Here is a 25,512-nt window from a genome sequence, read left to right as displayed (position 1 = left end):
GATGCATGATGGCAACAAATGCAAAATAAACGCAGGTTCACATGTACTATAATTGTTGAGAGTTGAATGCATGTGTTCAGTTTCACTTCTGGAAATAAAATTTAGATAACTTATTACACGCTTTATTTGAGTTAAAGATAGAAAACAATATACTTTTATGTAAATTGCTATGGCAATGTAGTTTACAGTAATTTTTATATATACTTCATATTATTATTTTAGACATAAGGAATAAGGCTAGTCGTATATTAAGTTTAACAATAATCAGAAAATATTCTCCAAAAGAATTTCCTGAAGTGGATTGCTAGGTATAAAGCTCATAATTGTCAAGATACTTATATTAGGGACATGAACCCAAGTCATTAAAAATAAGATATTTGTAAAAAAGTGCTATAGAAGAAGGTGCACAAAAAACATGCACTTACACATACTTTCCGAAAGGATGTAAACTACTTTTAGACACTGTCATCTCTTCAAATTTCCTTTACCAACGATATATAGCACAATTTTTGATGTCTAGATGGTGCTGTAGGAAGATGACTAAGGCAACCATATGCAGAAAAGCATGTGTGTGATGCACAGAAAATATAAAGATCACATTCCAAAAGTGAAGGTCTGCAATGACAGTTTGATCTGAAAGGTTTGGAGTGTCATGTCATTAAAAAATGAAATATATGCCACTGGAGTCATATCACAAATGGCACCTGATGTGTACACTCTACCTTTAAAATGACTTGAAACGGGCAGACATTTCTATGCTGTTTTATAGGTGGCTATGTGACTTCAGTACTTTATAATAGCCAGTCAATCTTGAGAGCCAGCTACTTCTCTTAAGCCCAAGTACAAGATATAAATATTCAAATTATGGAATGTTTAACATAGATACTCAAATGAAAAAATGACAGTCTTCAAAATTCCCCATGTTTTGTCATATTGCATAGCTGAAAATTCATCTACTACTTAGTAAAAAGTGCTCTGTTCATTCAAGCAGAATTTTGCTCCAATCTCCTTCAATTTCCATCTTTCATACTGAATAGTGGTTCCACAAGTTTATTGTGCACATGCATTAGACCTTAAAGAAAAAAAGCACAGTTCTAGTTGTTTTGTTAATTTTGAACTATTTCATTTACTTCAGACAACAAAGTATTTTTTATAAGACACAGTAAGCTGTTTAGTTCCCATCTTGATAGTCAAGTTTATTAGAAAAGTACAAATAGAAATGTTTCAGAATGTCTTTTACCTACCTAGCAAATATGAATTTATAATTATGTAACAGATCTACAATGTGTACAGGTATTTTGGGAGTAAACAGAAGAGCAGTTCTTGTCTTCAAAGAGATTCAGCATGACAAATTTGAATACTGACTTAGATAATATGTTTTAATTACATCTAAAAGTCTATGTTGATCTTGATCTTCTGGCACTTCCTCTACTAGACTCCAGCCAGGGGCTCAGAACTGCTGTCTCACTCTTAATATATTACCCTATCCATTCATCTGGCAAATTATTTTCTAATAGTTTGGCATGTGTATTTTTGACAAAGGTTGATTATAAATTCTACACTGAGGGAGGGTTACTAAAACAATACAGAAAACAACCTGTACTAAATCATTTAATTCAGAATAGAAATTTAGATTTTAAATCAGGTAGATTATAACTTACATTTTGTAACTGGTACATATACTTGCAGACTGCTCTTAGCTATGAAAGCTGCTTGGGAAATAGCTGATCTTCCAGTTACTCGTGTTTTAAGGCCTCAGTACTATACTACTTTGGGGAGAAAAAAGTTCTAAAAAGACTGTCTTTGACCCAATTAGTGAACCAGAGATTTTATATTTTGGAGGGTAAACATGAGTTAAATTTTCCAGGTTATTAAGAACATGGGGGGCTGGGGAAAGGCACTTACAATGCGGTTTTGCAGGAAATGGAATTACTGGATTGGAGAGAGAGGTTGCTTGTTAGTGAACAGATGTTCCTTGTCAGAAAGGCTGCAAAAAGGACTCTAAAATCCCAACTTTGAGAAAGACTCACTTTTAAGGGACAAGCAAAGAGCACTGGGAAGTGTTTGTGTAGTAGGAGAAATTCTAACCATAAGAACAGGACTCTAAAGGAGGGAAGGGGGAAGCATTCCATTCACTAGTGCTGCAACTGAAAGTGAGAGAATGCTTCTCAACAGCCTACTTGAAGGTCATATTAAGCACCGGAAACTTCATGTCCAGTAGGAGAGGGGACAACAAAGATAAGGGTAATATCAGCTGTATGATTTAGAAGATGTAACATTTTCCGGAGTATCAGTTTGTAGAGAATCATTTTTTTTTTTACTTAAATAGTATTCATCTGTCATTTGCTAACAACTTTGATTATGGAAAGAATACACAGCTTTAAAATACATGCAACTTAAAATATCAGGAAAAACATTAAAAATTCAACTCCTTTATAAAGTTTTTTCCTTTACATTGGATATATCTTTTATACATCAAGTAGGACTGCTTCCAAACTAGAAATAATTATTTTGAAAATTCTATTAATTGCTTTTTTAGGTATTAAGTCAGATATTTACTGTGACTTTAGGTAAAATTGACAACTTTCTACATATGAATTTTATATAAATAAATAATTGCTACTTAAGTCAAACAAATAATTCTTCTGATAAAAATGCACCAGACTTCCTGAAACCTTACCAGAAGAAAGGTTAAATGTCACAGATTCTAACCAATGTCTATACAAAGTAACTTTTATGGTTTTGACTCAAAATGAACTCATTCTACCTTTGTCAAACTACTGAGGTGGAGCCTAAATACAAAGTAAGAGAAAAAAAATTCATATGATGTCATGAAAATATACTAAAATCAAAGATAAAGCTGCTCTATTTAAAAAGCAAAAATGAAAAGCGAGAATGAATAAAATAAATCCCCAGGTATTAAACTTGTTGTCTTGTGATTAACTTGTATCTTTCAAAAGGTATATACTACTATATAGGTGTATACTGAAATAAAGTTGCATTTACTGACAGTTTCTATTGTTTTGGATCTAGTTAACCTAGATCTTATCTAGGCACTAAATAGAACCCTTTAAGATTCTGGTTGGCACTTTTTAGTAATGACAGAAGAAAGGCTAGTGATATGAATGGAATTTGAAGAGTTATGGATGACAATTTTAGGAATTTACATACTCCAGTATTTTGATATACTAGTAACTCAATGGCGGTATGAAAAGTATAAAAACTACATTTGAAATGTGTTTATTTAAGAATATTCAATTTCTCTACCCTTTACTAAAATACTATAAAATGAGGCCCATATGTAGCCCAGAATATCTAAATTCTGTCTTCATATTGAAGGAGGTATCCTAACAGAGGCTGATATCCTGAAACCTCTTCAGAAATACAGACAGCTCCAAAGTGAAAAATATTGTGTCCTCATTAGGTAATGCAGCTATCCTCTCATGAATGGTCTGTTTCAAAATTTTTCATAAGAGCTTACAATTAGATGAACTAAAAGAACTAAATACATATAAACTTCTACCACCCTTCTATTTTAAATTCTCTAACATATGTCTATATACCTTTTTTGGAAGCAGTGGTTATGATATGGGGAAAAAAGCAGATGGAAGTATGATTTTGATGTAGATGGTATCATACCTAGAGTTTATTCTGGGAGGCAGTATAACAGAATAGACAAAAGCCTATATACTCCAGAGATCAGCCTGATTTTGATTTCTATTACCCAGCTCTGCCCAAATATGTGCTGTACGACTTTGGGTAAGTAGCTTAACATCTCTGTCTGTTAAGCCTATTAATTCATTTAAAAATGGGACTATGAGTACCCATTTCATAACATTTTTGTGATAATTAAGTAAATCAAAAAGTAAAATGCATTTAGAATAGTGCCTGGTCATAGAGATATTGGCTATTATAAAATATCTTACTAAATATTCACCAAAATGTAAAAATCTGATAAAAACTAAACTGTGACAAAATCAGATTGGTACAGGCATTTATCTGGGACTTAACTAGGACTAGAAAACGGCCATGTTAAACGAATCTCCTTAAAACTGGAATTAAAATTTGTAGATAGTAAGGATTCCTTGTAGTCAAGGAATCTATTATTTGGGATGAAATCTGAAGGATTACATGGGAAAATAGAGTTAAAACTCCATCAGATGCTCTGTTTTATTCACAAATCACAAATTTTCAGTTTAATCTGATATATTTGTGGCTTGGTAAATTAATAATTTAAATGCTAAAAATATAAATGCCTAGAAATAATCTTTAAGTGTTAAACAATAAGGAAATGTTTAAATAAATTATGATTTATGTACTTGACTATCCATTAAAATGCTTCCAAATATTTAGAAGAGGCAAATGCTCATGAAACATAAGTACAAATACAAAACTATATACAAAGCACGATCAGTATTTTCTTTAAAAATAGACTATTTTATGCTTGCCAAATGTCAGTTATTTGTATAACACCTTCAAGATATTTGCCATATTCACACATTTACATGAAATATGAGTTACTGGTTTTGTTTGCATTGAATTAAAATTTAAGATTATATACTTTATTTCTGAATATGAGATGCTATAGACTGTAAGACACATCATTTTATGTACCACTGAGAAAAAAAATGCTACCTGGTAAGTTATGATCTGACACCAATTTTAAGACACAGTCCAATATCAGCAAGATCAATGTATATGAGAGCCAATCAAATATGGTAGCTTTTTGGACCCTGTCTTAAGTAATAATATCCAAAAAATACAGCTTTCATTTATTCAGTGTATTTTCCAATAGTCATTAAAATAAATACCTAGTTACTAGAATAAAAAAGATTAAAAAGTATAATCATGTAGCAAAAGTAGCATACCTACTACCTACTTAATCACTGACCTATCTATAGGATCAACTATGTAACTTTTAATATCAGCTATGTAAATACAGGTGCTTTATGAAAATTACCTGTTTGTACACTTGCTTACATATGTGTAGTATGTGGAGCTGACTCTTGGAGAATGGGTTCTACATTGGGTATAGGCAAAATGTCCCTTGAAAATCTCTTAAAACCATTACATCAAGCATATGTGTTTTGTAATACACAGCTTGGTACAGTAAGGTTTCTGAATTACTGAACTAGACTACAGGAAAAAGCAAAAAGGAAAATCAACATGAAGTCCGGGCAATCAAACTCCTGCTTACTTGCAGAGATTATTCCATACTGTTTTAACATTTAGCCATTATAACTTTAATATATGGGAATAAATTGGCTTAAAATTGTAAAGATTAAATTAGATAGTGGGAGATCTCTATTATCCACTGATTAGGTTCTAAATTTAGGTTAGAGGGGAGTGAGGGAGAGGGATTGAGGTGGGACTGGTAAACATGAAAAGAAATCCAGAATGAATAAAGATACATTTTCTTTTGGGTTATTTGGTCTTATATATTCAATATGAAAGTAAATTATTAAACCTTGGATTTCAAGAAAAAATGTTTACTGAAAATACAGACTGAAGAGATTCTTCATGAAAAAAAGAAAAAAAAAGGTACTACTTTGAAGACACTATTATCTGAGAACTTTCCATTCCTTGAAAGAACCAGCTTTGTGTTGCCACTTTTCAACACTTCACAGTGTGAGATTTAACTCCACAGTCACAGTAAGTTTCAATTTTCATCCACAACAGAATATCTCAGTCGGCTTTTGAAATTCAGTGCTCACCTTTAAAGTATTTCACAGTTTTAACTCTTAATTCTAAAGTAGCATCTTCATCACATACAAAAATAGTTCGGGGATGCTGTTGGAAAGCAGAAACAGTCCACATGTGATTGACTCCTTCTTCTATTGCTTTGTACAGGGCAAATGCCTTGTGTGCCCCTGTTATGAGGATCATTACCTGAAAAATTATGAACACCAATTGGTAAAACTTGTTCCAAATTAGTAATGAGCTCTATTTTTTTTTTTAAAACAAGGACTTCAGTACCAATATTTTTTCTGAAAGAAAGAAAATACATAGCTCCACATCATAGTTCAAGGTATTTATTTTTACTTTTTAAGGTAACAAGCACAAAATGTTGCTTCTAGTTTAACAAAGCAAAACAATACCTTCTTATGGGGTATTAGTGCAAACATTACAATACCTATAATTACTAACACAGTAAATGATGTATAGAAGAAACCTGGGACGATGAAGAAAAAGGACTGTCTTGCAAAAGCAGACTTACAAATCTATGAATAATTTATACAATGTAGAATGATACACCAAATTGCTGTAGTCTAGATAAGCAATAGATATTATGTCAGAAAAGCAAAGACTCTAAAACAATAGATAATATGAAGAGTTACCAAGAAATGCGTGAGGAGCATTTCACTGAACATGTGCTATTCAAAGTTGACTCAGAATAAAAACTGGATTTAAAGAAGGATTAGGGATCTATTTAAACACAGGAACTGTCTTATAAGCATATATGACTGATATTACCCTTATAAGCTACAGAAAATCCAAGATCTTGGTCCCCAGTCCCTAACTGCCAATGAAATAATGCAATAACATGTTGCAAATGTGAATGTATGTGTCAGAATCTTGTCTTTATAACCTTTCAGCTGGAAACTGATCCCATTTAACACCTCATCTACACACACATTTTTGTAATGTAATAAATCTTTAAACATTTTTTTCCTCATTACAATTGTTTTAACAAAGAATGTTAAAACTGATTTAGTTCTAAAATATTTATAACAAACTTTGTATTACATATTTTGTAACTAGACCTAAAATGGGAGGAAATACTCTGCACTCTCCTTGAATTACATCAACTCCTCAAAACACCACCACGAGAGAAATACTATTCTTACTCATATTTTAAAGATAAGGAAACTGAGGCATATTCTGTAACTCGCCCAAGGTTTTGGTAAGATACAAACAAGCAGTTTTATTCTACAGCCCAGATTCTTAGCGATTAACAATTACATTGCCTCTTGTAAAAGTTCTAACAATTAGACAATATGAGCTAAGAGTCTTTTCATTATTGAAGCACACTCTATAAAAAGGTAATGAGACAGGTGGCAAGAAATCTCAACATCAAGTATATATACTGAGAAAAAAAAAGACAACCAAACTTTTATTGGCGAGAAAAGGTAAGTACATACCTACCATTAACGTTATGAAGGGAGTGGAGTTTAGAGGAAAGGAGGCTGCTGGAAGCTTAGTATAGGATGAAGAATTCATTATTGGTGTTTACGGCTAAAGTGTAGATAAAACAAATTGCTCTCTAAATAGACTTGATCTGTGATTAGTTATATCTGTTCTACTCTCAAGGAGATTATTTCTCATATCATGGGAAAGGACAAACTATATGGAATAATTTGGTATGCTTGTTCAAACTGCAGAATCCCTAAATTTAAATAATCAAGCTAGGTGTGGATACCAGGTGATCCTTATGTACACTAATGTTTGAGAACCAGTGCTCAGGCAGATGTTGCAGTGATACAGCTTTATGCTACTTAAGTGTAGCAGTAACACTATTTTAAAAGGTTATGAAAAAGCTAATTTAAATAATCATCAACATCTAATCATCCCATAAACTGATATAAATGATTTACAAAAATTTATAACCTCATATTAAATCCTCCATATCCCTTCTTGGTTGGAATTTTAAGTCAAATGTAATTTTAATAAATGAGGAAATTAGCCTGGACAGCATAGGAAGACCTTGTCCCTTCCAAAAAAAAAAAAAAAAAAAAATTGAAAATCAGCCAGGCGTGGTAGTGTGCGCCTGAAGTCCCAGCTACTTAGGAGGCTGGGGTGGGAAGATCTCTTGAGTCCAGGAGGTTGAGGCTGCTGTGAGCTGTAGTCACACCACTGCACTCCTGTCTGGGCAAAAACTGACCCAAAGAAAAAAAACTCAGTATTTGAGTAATTCTATTTGTTCTAAAAAACAGCATAAAAACCGTATTAAAACTTACATCTTGTTAAATGTAATGTATTACATAACTCAGTTTCATATTTTAGAAATAAGATTGCTCTAAAATCCTTTTCTCAACTTACTGACTATGAAATTTGAGTCCTTGAAAGGTCTTTTTTCATATACCTATGACTTTTAGGTTTCTCATATATTTTGATTGGCAGTTTGTATCTATTTGTATGTTCAAGTTTAATTGTATCAAGATAAGTTACTTATTCATCATACCTTGTCTATACTTTTTTTCCTCTGAACCTGTCCAATCTGGCTACCAGAAAGGAACAGAGTTCTGGGTTTCCATATAATTTAACTACATATTACCATGAACTGACTACAGTTTGTTCTGTATTCTCAAGGAAGAAAAGATAAGTTAATCTTTTCTGTATTCTTAAGGAAGAAAAGAAAAAAAGATAAGTTACTTATTCATCATACCTTGTCTATACATTTTTCCTCTGAACCTGTCCGATCTGGCTACCAGGAAGGAACAGAGTTCTGGGTTTCCATATAATTTAACTACATACAACCATGAACTGACTACAATTTGTTCTGTATTCTCAAGGAAGAAAATGACAGCCCAATTTAAAAAAACCTTAAATTACACAGAATTGGCTGTTCAGAGCTCTTCCATGCTTAAATATACCAAATGTAGAATAGTTGCAGCCCCAGCTGAGTTCCTTTTCTCCTGGAAACCAACAGGGCTCTATCATCCTACATAACATACAGTCAAAAAGCATTTAAATCATCCTGAGAGCTCCAAAAAAGATACTGTGTAACTAGCAATGCATCATTGTCCCAGCAGTCCTTTCATGAGACACTTAAAATAAAAAACAAACCATGTGATCAGTTAAGATTTTAGGACCTCAAACTGGAGCAGGAACAGGCAAGCAGCACCTCAAAAGTGGTGGTGCTTAATTCTTAGTTTACAGCTTCAAAAGACTTAATTGATCCCTAAACATATCAATGAGACTGACAAAAGTTAGCTACTGAAAACTAGAAAACAATTTATACTGCAAACAGAATGCAATCAAAATATCACTTATTCAGCATCATAACCCCTGCAAAATATTAATATATTGACATCAAAGGAAAAACAACAAAGAACATTTAATGCTTACTTCTCTAGCATCCATCACTGTCCCCACACCAACAGTTAGAGCCATAGTTGGCACTTTTGATAAATCTCCATCAAAATATTTGGCATTTGCCAAGATGGTATCCATTGCTAAAGTCTTTAATCTTGTCCTTGATACTAAACTGGATCCAGGCTCATTGAAAGCGATATGACCATCTGGACCAATTCCTTTCAAAAGAAATATACATACATATACACATGATGTAAATAGGTTTCACAAAGTTCAATGTGCGTTAAAGAACAACAACAAAACACTTACCTTGTTTGATTTTATACTTGAATTCCTATTACTGCATTAAAATATTTGTTTCTGTATTGATTCAACAAATGTTTCAACGTTTTCTACATGCTTAGCAATGAGCTGACATGATTCTAATAGTAAAATTAAGTATCACCTTATATTAATATAACATTTGATAATTTATAAAGCCCGTTCACATGCATCATCACAACAGATTATTAAATATTATTTAATAATCTTATGAGATGGTCAAATTAGCCATATCTATTTCCCTCATTTCCTCCACCTTTTTCTACATACACAAGGAAATTTTGATGCTCAAGAAAAATAAGTGACTTGTTCAACGTCACAACTGAGTAAACACTGAGACAGGACTCAGATCTGTCTTCTGATTCCTACTCGGACATCTTTATAGTCACACTTTAATTTACTTGGTTGTAGTCCAGATACGGCAATTAACTAGTAGACCTTTCTGTAGGATAGTTTCCTCACTTATAGAAATGTGTGGATTGGACAAGATAATGTCTAGGTGAATAGTTTTTTTTTTCTTTTTCACACTTCTGACTGTAACCCTTGTAAGAAATAACATTTGATGTTGCAATCTAGTATATATATACACATATACAACACAAACAAATAAAATATAATTAAGACAAGAACTGCATGAAATCATACTTACCCTTACTAGGAACCATACAAGCTGTTTTCTATTACATTGCATTTCATTAACAAAAGGAAAATGTTGCATGTAATTGGCTATATTGATTTTATGATATAATAATGGGTGACAACCAGTTTTAAAAACACTGCTTTAAAGAGATCTAGTGCCAACTCTAATATTCTAGGATTACCTCTAAAATATAGACAGGAATATGACATTCTTATTTGAAGGAAATGGAAGGTAATTCTTTTCACAAACTTAAGAATCTTTCTATGACATACATAAATCGAGTTTTATTTATAAGTACCCTAGTAGCTAGTCACATTTCTGGCAACCTCAGATAAAAAATAAATCCGCCAATTCCGTGAGTCATTAAAATATCTTTTACATTTATATTCTGCATATTTAATGATATCTGTATTGTACTGACAGCACACAATTTTAACAAAATTTATATAAAATATGACAGAGTAACCCAGTTTTGAAAAATGAAGAAATGAAGACTCTTGAAGCAGGTACAGATGCCAAAGTACAACAATTTATGAATTTCTAATAAGGAGACATAAGACCAGACCTACATGTGGTTAATATGCACTGACTGTTTCTACTATTAAGTATGTATCTGCTTATAAACATATATTAATTACAGGCATTAAATTCTCTAGATCTGTAAAAGTGTTCTGTTTCTCCTCTTAGGTATACATATCCCTAACATATTTCTCTACATATGTGTAAAGAGGGAAGGATGGGATCAGGAAAATACAAGCTTCAGGAAAAAATATGAAGTCTACTAAGATCTACTACTAGTGACCTCACTGATGATTTGGGCCTTACAGAAGTGTACAGCTAGTACAGCTAAGCTGAAATTATGAGCAAAGGTTAATAATAGAGCTGGGTCAAGATATTTGCTTGTTGGTTGTAACTGTCAAAAATTGAGGTTCCTGAAATAAAATTATTTTTTTAAATGTAGCTAATTCTTATTCAGCCTTTAAGTCTAACTATATCAGCACCTCTTGAAACATCTCTAAAACTCATTGTCTGGAGTAAATGTCATTCCTGTGTTCCTACAGTTCTAATGGTAGTGTACATATACTCTTCATGAAAGTACGGGCTTTATCTTCATCATTATATTCTTACCATTTAGAACAACAAGTGAAACACAGGATGCACTTATTAAATAATGGCTGGATAAATGAATGCATGGTTGCTATTCTTTGGTCAGCTCAGTATAGTTTCTTCCACCTCCCACCTTGTTCTCTTCTGCCTTGCTCCTCTCACCAGAGGGGCTGGAACAATTTTAATTTCCTATATCCCTCTTAGGTAAAGTTACTGTGGTCTAGAGACAAGCACTTGTCTCAGGCTAACCAATCAGAATCTCTGTGTGGATCTGAATCTTGACCGGGGATACAGTAAGGAAGAAGGCATGGCGAACTGAAGTACTGGATGATAGCACTGCAGGGAGAAGATTGATGAGTTTCTACTTCTGAGATCTGAGGTTCTCTGGTTGTTTTTCCAAAGACTTGGTTGTTTCAACTTTTCCTTCAGTTGGTGAGTTAACCTAGAATCATTCCAGTTAATTTACTTTTGATCCCATTATTTCCTTTTTCTAGCAAAGCAAAGAATCCAAGCATGCAACCAAATCAGAATGTTAACACTGTCCCCACTGTCTTATTTTTACTTTTTAAAAACACTATCACCTAGGCCAAGTGCAGCGGCTCACACCTGTAATCCTAGCACTTTGGGAGGCCAAGGCAGGTGGATCACCAGAGGTCAGGAGTTCGAGACCAGCCTGGCCAACATAGCAAAATCCCATCTCCACTAAAGATACAAAAGTTAGCTGGGCATGGAGGCAGGTGCCTGTAGTCCTAGCTACTCGGGAGGCTGAGGCAGGAGGACTGCTTGAGCCTGGGAGGTGGAGGTTGTAGTGAGCCAAGATCAAGCCACTGTACTCCAGCCCAGGCGACAGAACGAGACTCCATCTCAACAACAACAAAAAACCCAAGACACTATTGCCTTAAGATATTGTAAAAGTTTATATATTTAAGATTTTATTGTAAAACTAGATTTTTAAAATTACTTACTTATTTATTCATTTTGAGATGGAGTTTCACTCTTGTTGCCCAGGCTGGAGTGCAATGGCATGATATCAGCTCACCACAACCTCCACCTCCGGGTTCAAGCGATTTTCCTGCCTCAGCCTCCCGAGTAGCTGGGATTACAGGCATGTGCCACCACGTCCAACTAATTTTGTGTTTTTTTAGTAGAGATTTTCTCCATGTTGGTCAGTCTTGTGTCGAACTCCCGACCTCAGGTGATACGCCCACCTCGGCCTCCCAAAGTGCTGGGATTATAGGTGTGAGCCACTGGGACCAGCCCTAGATTTTATTTTTAAAAATCCATGTTTGTGTATCTTATTGCTGGGGTTAAGTCAGGAATTGCATGATACACCTTTACCCTTTCTCTCAACACGTTTGCCATCAAGAGGAAGAATGAGAACATTTAAGTATGTATTTCCTTCTTTTTCTTTTCCTCTTCCCTATAGGATAGGGAACTCTGCTCTAATTCCCTGGAATGAGCAATAGCAGATTAACATTTTTAAGCTCTTCTCATTCTACTGTTTCAATTCAAAGGGTAGGAGTGAAAAACCCCATTCTGGCTTCAAGCCCAAACTGCAATCTCTATTTCAACTTTACCTTTAATAAAGCTGATATTTTGATCCCATTTGGCACAGTTCTTAGAGTTTTTATTAACCAAACCCTGGAACAAAAGAAGGGTAGTCGTAAGACCCAGATGCCAATCCTCATCTAAAAATCCAATGATGATAAACCTAGATCAACAAATGAGATTCTTTCATGAATACATATCCAATAATAGGGCATCCCAAATAAGGAAAAGTTCAAAGAAAATGCAATAATCCTTCTCTCTCTATGCACAAGTATGTCCTTTAGATGGTACATATAAAATGTCAGGCATTGGATCATCCATGACTACAGTAAAGATGTTAATGGAAGAGGCATGGGAACTCTCTTAAAATATATTTGGGAGCGGGGAGGAGCGGAGAAAGAACTACAGGAAGCTTAAGACAAATTGGTTAAAAAACCAAATCAAATTATTTTTAGTGGTGTCAGTGATCAACATAATTACAACCTATGCAACATATATTTCAAAAGGAGAACTGAGGTGGTTTATACTGAAGAAACATAACCCCCCAAAAAAAAATTAGCTAAAAAGAAGTACTAAATGATTTAAAGTTATAAGGAAAGAGGGAAGTTCTACCAGACATCTTGAATAAGAGTTACAGGCTTAAACATTATTTTATGCTATGAATGCTTTCTGGAAGGCAGGCAAAGGAACAAAATCAAGTGTTCTTATCAGTGTTATTCCCCATAGTAAAATCGATTTCCTATCTTTGAGTCTACAAGAGGTTTGTCATATGCATACTTATGTAAGGTCAATAAATTAACAAGGGGAAAAGAAAGTCCACAAATGAAGACATTTTCAAGCAGTCACTTAATAATGAACCTCCAACAACTAAAAGCCTTTTTTTCTTATAGTAAATGAGTGAAAACTTTTTTTTATATAAGCAGTTGCAGTATGTTGTAATCCAGTAATTCTACTAGATTCTGGTGTGGAGTTTAGAAAATCTAAAGATTAGATGGTCTATGCACCCCTCAGATACTCTCAAATATCTACTGTCTTAGCCTGAATATTGGAAGATACAAATGGTTAATTATCCCCAAATTGAGCCATACGTACAAAGCAGGAGTATGCATATTTTCTAGGATTACAGAAGTAGTATTAGTAAATTTTATTTAAAACAGATAACCTTCTAATTTGAAAAGCAATAGTCTAACTTGGTTTCTTGCTCCAATAAACAACCATTCTATCAAGAAAGTAAATGTTATTGACTCTGCTAGGTAGAAGTAAAAACTGTCTTACAGAGAAGATTTCAATCCAGCTGGATGTCCTTAGAGGGAATTCGGTAAAAATCCCAAGGAATTCAGTAATTCTAAGGGACAATTATTTCAGCATTTACAGTTGAGAGAGAAAGAGAAGACTGAAGTAGCACTTATGGAGTACCAACTACACACACCAAGCACCGTGTAAGGCATTTTATACACGTTACAACATGATTAATTCTCACAAATTTTGGAATGGTTAATATTAATCCTCTTTTACAAACAATGTACTTATACTGAACTTCAATAAACTTTCCAAGGTCACACAGATACTAAGTGGCTAAAACAGGATACAATTTTACATCTGACTTTAAAACCAAATTTCCTCCAAAGATAATCAACTATCTCAACCATACTTGGCCACTTTAAGTATAAATTAACCTCAGTACAGCTCTATTGAAGATCAAATTCATGTAATTTTGATCAGTGTTCTATTAAGTTAATAAGTTATATACAGATAATTTACAGCATTAGTATTTTTAGTTGAATATTAAAGAATATGGCAAAAAATTTTAGTTTAGTTGATGTTGTATTATTCTTATAGCAATTAGCTAGCTGACTGCGATAGTTTATACTAATAGAAAACCATATTGTCATTATAAAGGAAAGAACTTCCTATTTTTAACTGTAGATTATGTATACACACACACATATAAAATTACAAGCGGAATTTGGCAAATTAAACATTAATTTTGGAATTTATGACAGTTATACAGCTTAACTCATATTAAGGCTGATATATAAAAGTTTTACATCATTTTAACTGATTACTCAGTAAGATGAAACAATTAAAGTGATCTACTAAAATCCACCTGTTCCTCATGCAATCGTTTAAACTCTGGAATTTGATAAGTAGGTTGGCTAGAGTTTTAAAGAAATAGTAAAAAGAAGCTATCATTTAGGTAAAGAAACATATTACTCATTTTGAAAGATGTGGTAAACTGTCAACTTTAAAGAGGTAGTTGTAAGAGTTTAACATGGATTGGGATGTACCTCTCAAGGCATAATGTAAATAATTCCAGCTGTTAATTTGAAGATTAAGATGGGAATTTTAAGATTATTTTCTGAAGAAAATGAAGTAAAACAGAAATCAGTAGCAGAATTAATGGGTATTATGGACAGCCACAGGTGCTCTTCACATTACATAATGAGAAGATTTCTTTTATAAATTTAAAATTCCCTAATTCAAACACTAACAAATAGTTAATGACAAAAGGTTTTACATACCTCCAACAAAAGATCTATTCCTCCAGCTTCCTTTATTTTCTTTTCAAAAGCATCACATTCTGCTTGTAAATCTGCAGCATTCCCATCAAGGATATGTGCATTATTAGGATCTATATCAATATGCTTAAAAAAGTTATTCCACATATAAGAATGGTAGCTTTCAGGATGATTTCTTGGAAGTCCTAAAGATGAAGTTAATAAAAATATAAGTATTCCCAGAAATAAATCTAAAGTTTATTTTTCTGTTTAAGTCATAAGTGTTATTTAATATATGTAACTTCTCTATACCATATTCAATTTAAAAGCATTTTTATGTGGAATATATGATTATATGCCCAGTATTAATCACCTTAAACGTATGCATTAATTCATAAAACATTTATGGAATACTATTATCTCATTTTATAGGTGAACACTTGAAACATAGGGATCTTTCCCAAAGGTCCCATCGTTCACAAAGGAGATAGGATTCAAACACAGAAAGTCTAGTTCATGTGCACTTCATCACTATACTCTTCTCAAACACACACAATTTTAATCAATGAGACTGACTTTCATGTTAAGCTCAAAATAATCAGCCATTCAAGTGAAATGATAGTCATGTTCCTCCTCTATTCATACTATATGTGTGCAGATTATGTGGAATCACAGCACTTATTTGGCTATCATTTATGCTACCATTAAATATGTATTGCTATATTTAAATTTTAACAGTTTCTATACATCATAGATTTCAGGCAGGCAAGTTAACACTCAATGAATTATAAAAGTTTCAGGGTTACCAATATAGCTTTTGATTTGAAAAACTACTTAACTAATTACCTTTACATATACATTAGATTATCCTGACAACACTGATTTTAACTCTGCTTTAAGAAAAAAGAGAATGAGAAATGTGAGTAGACTGGCTTAAAGTTACATCACTGGTGAGTGGCAGAGCCCCGGATGAATGCAGATCTTCTGATTTCCAGTCCTTCATTCCTTCCACTATTCTGTGCTACTATCACAAAATACAGGTTTTATATAAACTCCCAATCTCATCTCAAAGCAGTACATTACATTTTAGAAATATATTCATACATTAATATTATATTCAAAACATAAATTCAAATATACTAATATTCTAAAACTACATTCATTTTATTCAAAATGCAACATACCCACATAATAGTCAATATCTTTACGTATAGCTTACCTACATATTCATCCATATTAAAGGTCTTCACATATTTAAAAGAAAGGTGTCCATTCTTATGATATTCTATTAGTTTTTTATAGCATCCTAAAGGTGTACTCCCTAAAAGACATAAAAATTCCATTTTCTAACATGACTTAATAATCTATTAAAAAAACTTTTATTAACTTTACCTATGTTTTCTTAATAATATTCTGTCGTTCCGTTTAGGCAATTATTAACTTAAATACATAATCGATTAACAAGTATTTAAACATTTTGGTAAACTAGAATTTGCTGAATAAAGCTGGAAATCTGTCAATAAAAACTGAAGTTTGGAAAATTATCCTTGAGTTGTTGGGTACTAGGATATACTATTACAAATTCTAAGATTAGAAGTTTCTAGAGTATATACCTGAATTTTTAAAAATCTCCCTTTCTGAAAACAAAATCTTGAGTTTTTGCACAAATGATATATAAATAGGTCAAGTGTTGACTATTTATTGAAATCAAAAGGGAAAACAGAGCTAAATTTAAATATTGCCCCTACTTTCAAAATAGAATCTCAAACTGGCAAACACTGAGTAGGGACTTTAGCCTTACAGCTTTCTAAATGAAGCTCCTGTTTCTCATCTTTTGATAACTTCAGCATGTATCAGCTAAAATGTGTAAAGTGAGAAAAAGAAGTTATTTTTGCTTAGGACAGAATTTATAGGAAAGAGGATCTTCTAATATTTCATCTGAGTTCTTGATTCTATTGTTTTATAAAATTACAGTTTGATATGTGAAAAGATGGTGCTTCATGGTACAACAGAATAAAAATAAATTAGCCACTTGATGGCCTTCACCTTTGCTTTCTAAATTTGTTTTTTTTTTTTTTTTTCTTTTTCATTTTAACTTCAAACTGAGAAGGCCACGATGCCATTCTTTTTTTTTTTTTTTTTTTTTTGAGACGGAGTCCACTCTGTTGCCCGGCGGCTGGAGGTGCAGTGGCCGGATCTCAGCTCACTGCCAAGCTCTGCCTCCCGGGTTCACGCCATTCTCCTGCCTCAGCCGGTCACCGAGTAGCTGGGACTACAGGCCGCCACGACTCGCCCGGCTATTTTTTGTCGGCTAGTTTTTTGTATTTTTTTTTTTTTTAGTAGAGACGGGGTTTCACAGTGTTAGCCAGGATGGTCTCGATTTCCTGACCTCGTGATCCGCCCGTGTCGGCCTCCCAAAGTGTTGGGATTACAGGCTTGAGCCACCACGCCCGGCCCAGATTGCATTCTTATAACAAGTTATCTGGCCCTCCCAATCCTAGTTGGAGTACTGATTCCTAGTTAACCCACCATCACAAAACAAAACAGTGCAAAACAAAAGGCTGCACAAAAAATTCCAACCCAAGTATCATACAGAAATCTGATAAAACTAAACAGTCTCTGACAAAAACAAATACAAAGGAAATTCAAGAATAGTAAAAAGACTGCCTCTCATTTGAGATGACAGAATAGACAAGGCTATAAATAAATACCACACAGGTTCACAGAACAGAAGAATAAAAGATTTTCTAAAAGCTTAGTACATATGTTGTTTTAGATTACAATTATTAATTTAAAAATTATGTAGTAAAATTTTACATTTCTTTCTCAACAAGCTATAGCCCACTAACATGAAACCTGCCTAAAAGATGGATAAATATGCTTTCCCTCTTCCTTTCTGGAAGGATAAATGAATCTCTTCTCTCTTTTAGTGTCAAGAGACGAGTTATAGGATTCTCTCAATTTAAGGATATATGAATAAAAAGGTGATCTGTCACAACTGAGGTGACAAAAAAATTCATTTTCTATTTTGTAATCAATGTGGCTAAAAGACTGAAGAAAAAAGAACTGGTTAAACAAACTTAATTTTAATATTTGCTTTGTAATAGTCATTACTAACACAATTTAGCAAGTACCTACTATGATTTATATAAAACAAAGATTAAGACATTTTCTTTCCTGTAAGAACTCACAGTATAAGGATAAGCAAGTACAAAATAGCGGTAACACAGGAAAAACGCTATAATCTAAAAGAAGTTTGAGTATTGCAGAATATCAAATAAAAAAGACTACAATCTTGCTAGTTGGAAGAACAATAAAAGAAAATGGCATTTCAATTCAGTCTTGATGAAGGGATACAATTTCGACAAAGAGGAAACTAACTCAGAGCAGAGCAAATATGGAGCCGGAGATTCAATGATGACATCTGTCTACCATGTGGCTAGATGCTGTGCTGATGTTTTTATATATTACCTCACATAAAGCTCACAACCTTGAGAAACTGGCATTATCTTTCCCATTTTGAAGACAGAATAACTGGGTCAAAAAGATTAAGGAATTTGCCAAATATCATATGGCTGTGAAACCAGGGATTCAAATCTAGATACGTCTGGTGCCAGAGCTCATACAGATTCCATTAAATAACATGCGAGGAATATGAGTGAAAGCAAAGCAAAGCAGCCAGCAAGTTCAAGCCTATTCTTGAACTGCAAGCAGTCAAATCTGCCTAGCCCAGTTCTGGGTAAGGAAATGGTGGGAATAAGTTTTGGGAAGCAGATCAGGCTCACAGCATACAGGCTTTAAATGTCACCCTCATTAAGATCACATGAGTAAATATAAAATTGAACAGATATTGCCCAGAAATTGAGCTTGATGGGGAGATAATTACAATACAGCCTGGTACTAGCAATTACCGACATGTATGTTCAAGTCTCAAAAGCAGTGGTGGAAGGGGACATAATTAACCTTGTCAATGGTCCATGAAGGAGAGTAATGGAAAATTTCAACAAGGTTTTCCAGAGATACTCCCTTGGCAGGTATATTACTAGCAGTTATGCTATCCAAAATAAAGCAAAGCTGTAGATCTAAATACACAAAAAGATGTTTAGCACTGCTGACATTTAAGACTCTCTAAGTCTTTTTGTCCCCATTCAAATTACTGTTTTTTCTGCATCATAATTAACACAATGCCATTAACAGAGGTAGGCGGAGTGCAACTAAGTATAACAGCATAGAAACTATACAGAAACCACATTCAACCCCAAGGGCTCACATATCAGAACTGAGGGTGCTGGGGGTGTAGTACTGGTGTGTCCAGTGAAAAAAGTCACCTTTTGCCATTCTCACCAAGATCTACTGCCCTGGACCAAAAGAGAAAAAGCAAAACAAAACAATCAGCTTGAAGGGTACCATTCATGGAAATTACTCAAGTGGGAAAAAATTACAATTGTAGTTTTTATGTAATTAGCATGTATGAGGGGAGGAGTTGGAGAAAATAGTCTGTTTAAATAAAATACTTACAGAAACTATAAATTGATAGACTATTTACAGTATACAAGGGACTTACACATACACTATCTTAGCTGACTCTCAAAACAGCATCTTAAGTTATTATCCATATCTTTCTTATAGGTAAGGAAACCAAGGCTTAGGGGTATAGAACAAATGCCTTGTAGTCAATAAGGAGCAACTTTAGTTCCAGGTCTAATACTGTGTGAAAATCATGGGTCAAATAAAGTGTCATAAGATCAAATGACACGACCTGGTTGTTTTTTAAGAGCATGCTTAATGGAAAACTTAATTCAATAAAATATGTAATTAATGCTTCTCCTTAAACTGTGATGAAGACATATTTTTCACTTGTAATATATCTATAATAGAAGCAACATAAATAGTAAAAGGCTAATAAGCATTACATAATATATAACTTCTATATTAATAAGGATTTATAAGGCAGGTGAAGTTAAATTAAAAGGCAACAGTACATAACTTAGGTACCTCTTAATGATTAATAAGAAAGCCAATCAATTAAAAACTTGTATGAATGATAAAAGCAATGCTCCCCAAAACAAAGGACTACTAGAAAAATGTACAAAAAATATGAACAACACTTAAATTACAATATATCCTATTGCATTTTGGAGTGATAGGTGAGACTAAACTTTGGCACAAGACCTAGTAACACACTATAGATAGTAGATTTTATATACATGCATTTTTCTGGCCTTTTATACTACGATGTTCAATTAGTGATACGGCAAAAATGAATGGGGAAAGTATCTTACTAAGAGAAACCCTTCAATTCCACCAGAATTAAATGTGGGTAACATCAGAATATAAAATGGAAAAAGTAGTTAATTACCTGTTGGTAAACCCAGTGTAAAATATCTGTCCTGTCCAGGTTTGAACTGAATGATGCGATTACAGATGTACTTGGCTGCCCATTCACTAGCCAAGTCATAGTTATCAAGAATTACAAGCCTCATTATGGCGACGCAGAGCTTCCAGAACAAGAAGTTCAAACCTGAGAAAAGTCCATTTTAGAAGACTTTACATAATAGATAATTTAAATTTAATAACTTTTTAAAAGATGTAAATAATAAATAGAGCACTGAAACAGAATATAGTGATGATTTTTAAAAGTACATTACTGAAGAAGGACATGCACATATACAATCTGAATTTTAAAAATAGTAATAATAGCTGTTCTCATTTGAGCAGACACGGAGTTTAAGGCAGTGGGCTAAGTCATTTAAAAGTATAGTTAGCCTTCTGTGGATTCCATATTCGAGGACTCAACCAACCAAGAACTGAAAATATTCAGGGGAAAAAGATGTTTGCATCTGTATTAAACAGATACAGACTTTTTTTTTTTGGTCATTATTCCCTAAACAATACAGAATAACAACTATTTACATAGTATTTACATTGTATTAGGTATTATAAGCAATCTAGAGATAAAGTATATGGGAGTAGGTGTGCAGGTGATATGCAAGTGCTATGCCATATAATTTCAGGGACTTAAGCATCTGTGGATTTTGGTATCTGAAGGGGGATCCTGTAATCAATCCCTAACAGATACCAACAGACACCACCCACAGATACCAGGGACAAGTGTACATATATTAATCCTTACAGCCATCTTGTGAAGTAAATAAAATGCCCAGTTGTAGATGAGGAAATGGACTCACATGATTTGACTAAGGTCACACAGGTAGTTAAGCAACAAGGTCAGAATTCAAATTGTAACAATGGGATCACACTAGACATGTTATTTTTAATAAGAGAATTCAACAAGAAAAAGAAAACAAAGTGAACTAAATAAACTGATCTCTGGAGGAGAAATTTCTTCACAAAAGCAATTTTAGTTCCTCAAAATTGTTCTAAAGTTAAGAAAATTATACATATATTAAGAGATCAGTCACTTAAAAGCTACATAATTCCATTTTACACAGTGTAGGTTAATACCATGAAAGATGTGGAAATCAGCATTCTTACAGTAATTCACAGCTTCTGATATCTGTAAGACATATTGTTTTCCTTTTTTTAAAAAAAAATGGTATAAATTTAAGGGGTACAAATGCAATTTCGTTACACGGATATATTGTTTAGTGACTAGGTCTGGGGTTTTCGTGTATCTATCACCTGAATAATGTACATTGATCCTAGCATTTCTCATCATCTACCCACTCCTACTCCCCAACACTTCTGAGCCTCCAATATCTATCAGTCTGCTTTCCATCAACCATGTGTACACATTATTTAACTCCCACTTATAAATGAGAACATGTGGTATTTTTCTTTCTGTTTTGGAGTTGTTAATGGCCTCCAGTTCCACTCATGCTACTGCAAAGGACACAATTTGATTTTCAACGGCTGAATTTCGCGGTGTATATATACCACATTTTCTTTATCCAATCATTCATTGATCGACACTCAGGTTGATTTCTTATCTTTGCTAATGTTGTTAATGGAAGGAAGGTCATAAGTGTGAGGTGTCCAACTCCTTGGCATTTTGAACAAAGAACTGCACAAAAAGAAGGAAACACAGGAATGAAGCAGCGAAAGCAGGGATACTGAAGCAAGAAAAGCACTCCATGGGGTGGGAGTGGGCCCAAGCAAGCAGCTCAAGGGTCCGGTTACAAAGTTTTCTGGGTTTTAAGTATTCCTTTTGAGGTCCCTTAACAGTTACACCTTATCTGCATGAAGGATTTGGTCCGTGGCTAATTAAAGGCTGAGGTGAATTGGCTCCCTATGCAGATGAAGGGATGGCCCATGCTCAGTCCACCGCCAATCCAAGGCACATTCCCCTTCCACCTGAGAGGTGGCGGAAGGTAGTCGATTGTAGGGAGGGTAGCCTTTGGTCCTTTGCTACTTGGGTATGGGGAGATGGGTTTTTTCCTTTTGGTTCAGCTTTAGGAAGTTTCCGTTAATTGGTTAACTGGCTTTAGGTTCCCTGCCCCCACACGCAGGTGTTTTCTCTGTCAGGAAGTCAGCACAAATTGGCCTTAGATTTCCTGCCCCCAGACCTTGGTGTTTTCCCTTGATTCAGCTTTGGGAAGTCAGCACGAATTGGCCTTAAGTTCCCCGCCTCCAGACCCTATTCTACTGCCTCGCTGTCAATAGCGCTGAGATAAAAATGAGTGCGGCTTTTTGATATAATGAATTATTTTCCTTTAGGCAGATACCCAGTAGTGAGATTGCCAAATGGTAGTTCTATTTTTAGTTCTTTGAGAAATCTTCATACACTCTTTTCTACAGAAGTTGAACTAACTGACATTACCACCAACAGTTTATAAACGTCTCCTTATAACATTTACTCAACATTCTATAACAATTCCCATAATCCTTAGATTTTTAATTCTTAGTTTTATATTTAAATGCATCAGTCACCAATACGAAGCTTTTTATAACATGGTTTCAGCATTCCTGACTTTTGTACCCACACACTTTACATACAGTAATAAGTCAAATTTTCTAAATTAATGAGATTAAAGGTCTTATTAAAATAAATGTACGGAATCTAAATGTCTTTAAGAAGATAACACTTTCGAATTCTGACACACAACAAAATATTATGGTCACCATGATCTAGAATTCTCGCCCAATAACATTTATTTACAGAAAATAAATTACATAAGTCATAAATTCAGTCCAACAAATGGACTCAGCCTCCACTTAAATATATCCATCATCTAATGTCAAAAACAATTTTAGACTTTAAGCAAAGAATCAGAAGCAATTATTGGCTGTCATGACCATCAAAAGATACATTTACTTCTAACAAGAATATATGGCAAGCTAATTGCTAATAAAATGGGGGAAAAAAAGTAAGGTAAGGAGGACGAGAAGCATTAGAGCTTTTCAATGTCTTCTGCGTCCTGGGCATGTTATTTTTCTCATTTCAACACACATTTGAAGACCTATTATATACTAAGCACTGCTAGGTTCTGTAGACACAAAAATGATTAAGAATTCTATTGTCAAAGTGCTTAGAATCACTTAATTGTCTCCGAGATTGAAATTATTATTCTCACTCTTCAGATACAGAAAACTGCAACTACAAGTTTATTGCTGACGTTAAAAAGTGGCCCAGGGAGCTGACTTTAAAACTAAGTGTATCTGACTCAAAGACCCATATGCCAAAGATGTCTTATCAGTTGAGAATCACTTAGGATGCTAGTTAAAAATATAGATTCGCAGGTCCCTCTCCCTAGACACAGTGTTTCAAAGATTTGGAAGTCCAAGGAATCTCTGCTTTTGCAAATTATCACAGGTGATATTCATAATCAGGTGAAATTTGTTAAGAACACCACACACCTCACTGAAACGAATTTCAAGCAAGTCTCTCAGACCAAGGTACAGGCAACTTTTTGTTTTATTGAACTCTCTGGAGGGCGCAGAGTCATCTCCAAAAGTCCCAAATGAATCACTTCACCCAGAAGAAAGAAGAATTTCTTCACACTTAAGTTTTTAAGATTTGACTTTTCCAGTTTTTGCCAATCCTCAGAGATCCAAATTACTATGGCCTTATGCAATTCCCTGGCATCACGACAAGACAGCATCAAAAAACAGAGCACCACCCTTTCCCTCGTCTTTCTTCAGGTGCTGATTCATTTTGGATGTGCATCGCTAGGAAAAAGGGCTGCTGAATATAAATCGCAAAACTTCAAAGCTGGATGGCAACTTCCACACGCGTGAAGTTACACAACTAGTTAATGGCGGGGCCAGGACCAGAATCTACACTTGCAGAACCTCTGCTCCGAGCTTTTCCTTACTCAACCTGACCTAACCTCAACGGGTAAGGGTGGCCTGGCCGCGCGTGTGGGACCGACCAGAGGAGGGACGAGAGACAGCAGAGAAGGCTATGGGTCCAGCCCGGGAGGCGGGGACTGTAAATACCCTCAGCGGCGCTTTTGCCTGGCCCTCACTCGGCAAACGACAGCGAATGCAAATGAGGATGACTGTTAGGAATTTTTAACTAGTATAGGGAAAGGTGTCAGGAGGAAGCCGCGAGAGAGGAGAGGACAGGGGCGCCTCCTCCCGTAGGCACAAATCCTGAGAGGACAACCAGGTCCGCGACGGGCAGGACGGGGACCCCACGCGCCCCCAGCCTCGAGGTTCCTGAGACCCCATTCCGCCCCGGCCCAGCGTCCCCGTCTCGGCACAAAGCCCGCACAGGGCGAAGTCGCCGTTGGGTCCCCGGGCCCGAGTTCCCTTCTAGGCGCTCCCTCAGTCCCCCCGCCTCTAAGCTTACCGGCAGACCCAATGGCTCTTCCGACGCTGGAACAGCGGGAACAAGCAACACCCAACCACCCGCGAGCGACCCCGGCGAACCAGTGGAGCGCGAATCCCACGGACCCGGATGCAGATAAAGGCGCAGGAAGGAACCGCGGCGCGGCCGGCAGGCGCTGCGCATGCGCGCTGCCTTTTGGGCGCCTGAGCTGAGACGCTAGGAGGTCTGTAAGAGTGAGGTGCAGCGGGGCGCGCTTCCTGCTTGGAAGACCGCAGTTTCTAGGGCATCACTTTACCGCTACTTTCCCCCGCCATCTTTCAGAGAGGGATTTGCAGTAGATTCTTTAGACTTATGAGATTTCATGTGTAGTACCGTGGTGCTCATACATACTTTGTTGCTTATGTTGCTGGAATACATTTGCCGTTTATGAATACATTTCTCTCTCTATTCCAAGTTATTGAATGCATATTTGCAAATACAATGACATAAGCGTCTTGTGTCAAAAAACTCATCAAAGTCAAGTTTGCAAAAGGGCAAACAGTACCATGGGAAATCGGGAGCGTCTCAGTAAGAGAAAACAGAGACTATGATAGGGTACCGGCTTTTGCTGAATGAGTCTAAGAAAGGGA

The 25,512-nt window shown here is 35.0% G+C and overlaps 1 protein-coding gene across 2 annotated transcripts; it reads right to left on the bottom strand.

Annotated features, from left to right (window-relative positions):
• Positions 1–97: 97 nt before the first annotated feature.
• Positions 98–25,060, bottom strand: GNPDA2 (glucosamine-6-phosphate deaminase 2). Of its 2 annotated transcripts, XM_017851843.1 has the most exons (8): positions 24,905–25,021; positions 20,510–20,671; positions 16,370–16,471; positions 15,175–15,356; positions 12,682–12,745; positions 9,070–9,254; positions 5,715–5,889; positions 98–1,072 (listed from the first exon to the last, which is right to left on the bottom strand). In XM_017851843.1, exons 2-8 carry the CDS (start codon positions 20,631–20,633, stop codon positions 1,011–1,013), a joined length of 894 nt encoding a protein of 297 aa, XP_017707332.1. In that variant the 5' UTR covers positions 20,634–20,671; positions 24,905–25,021; the 3' UTR covers positions 98–1,010. The 2 variants fall into 2 exon arrangements, with proteins under 2 accessions (XP_017707332.1, XP_017707333.1); XM_017851844.1 differs by lacking the exon at positions 20,510–20,671 and having other exon boundaries at positions 24,905–25,060.
• Positions 25,061–25,512: the final 452 nt, after the last annotated feature.

This window comes from Rhinopithecus bieti, unplaced genomic scaffold, assembly GCF_001698545.2.
Source record: "Rhinopithecus bieti isolate Rb0 unplaced genomic scaffold, ASM169854v2 scaffold_34521, whole genome shotgun sequence".
Taxonomy (NCBI): domain Eukaryota; kingdom Metazoa; phylum Chordata; class Mammalia; order Primates; family Cercopithecidae; genus Rhinopithecus; species Rhinopithecus bieti.
This window is presented reverse-complemented; position numbering and strand designations above follow the sequence as displayed.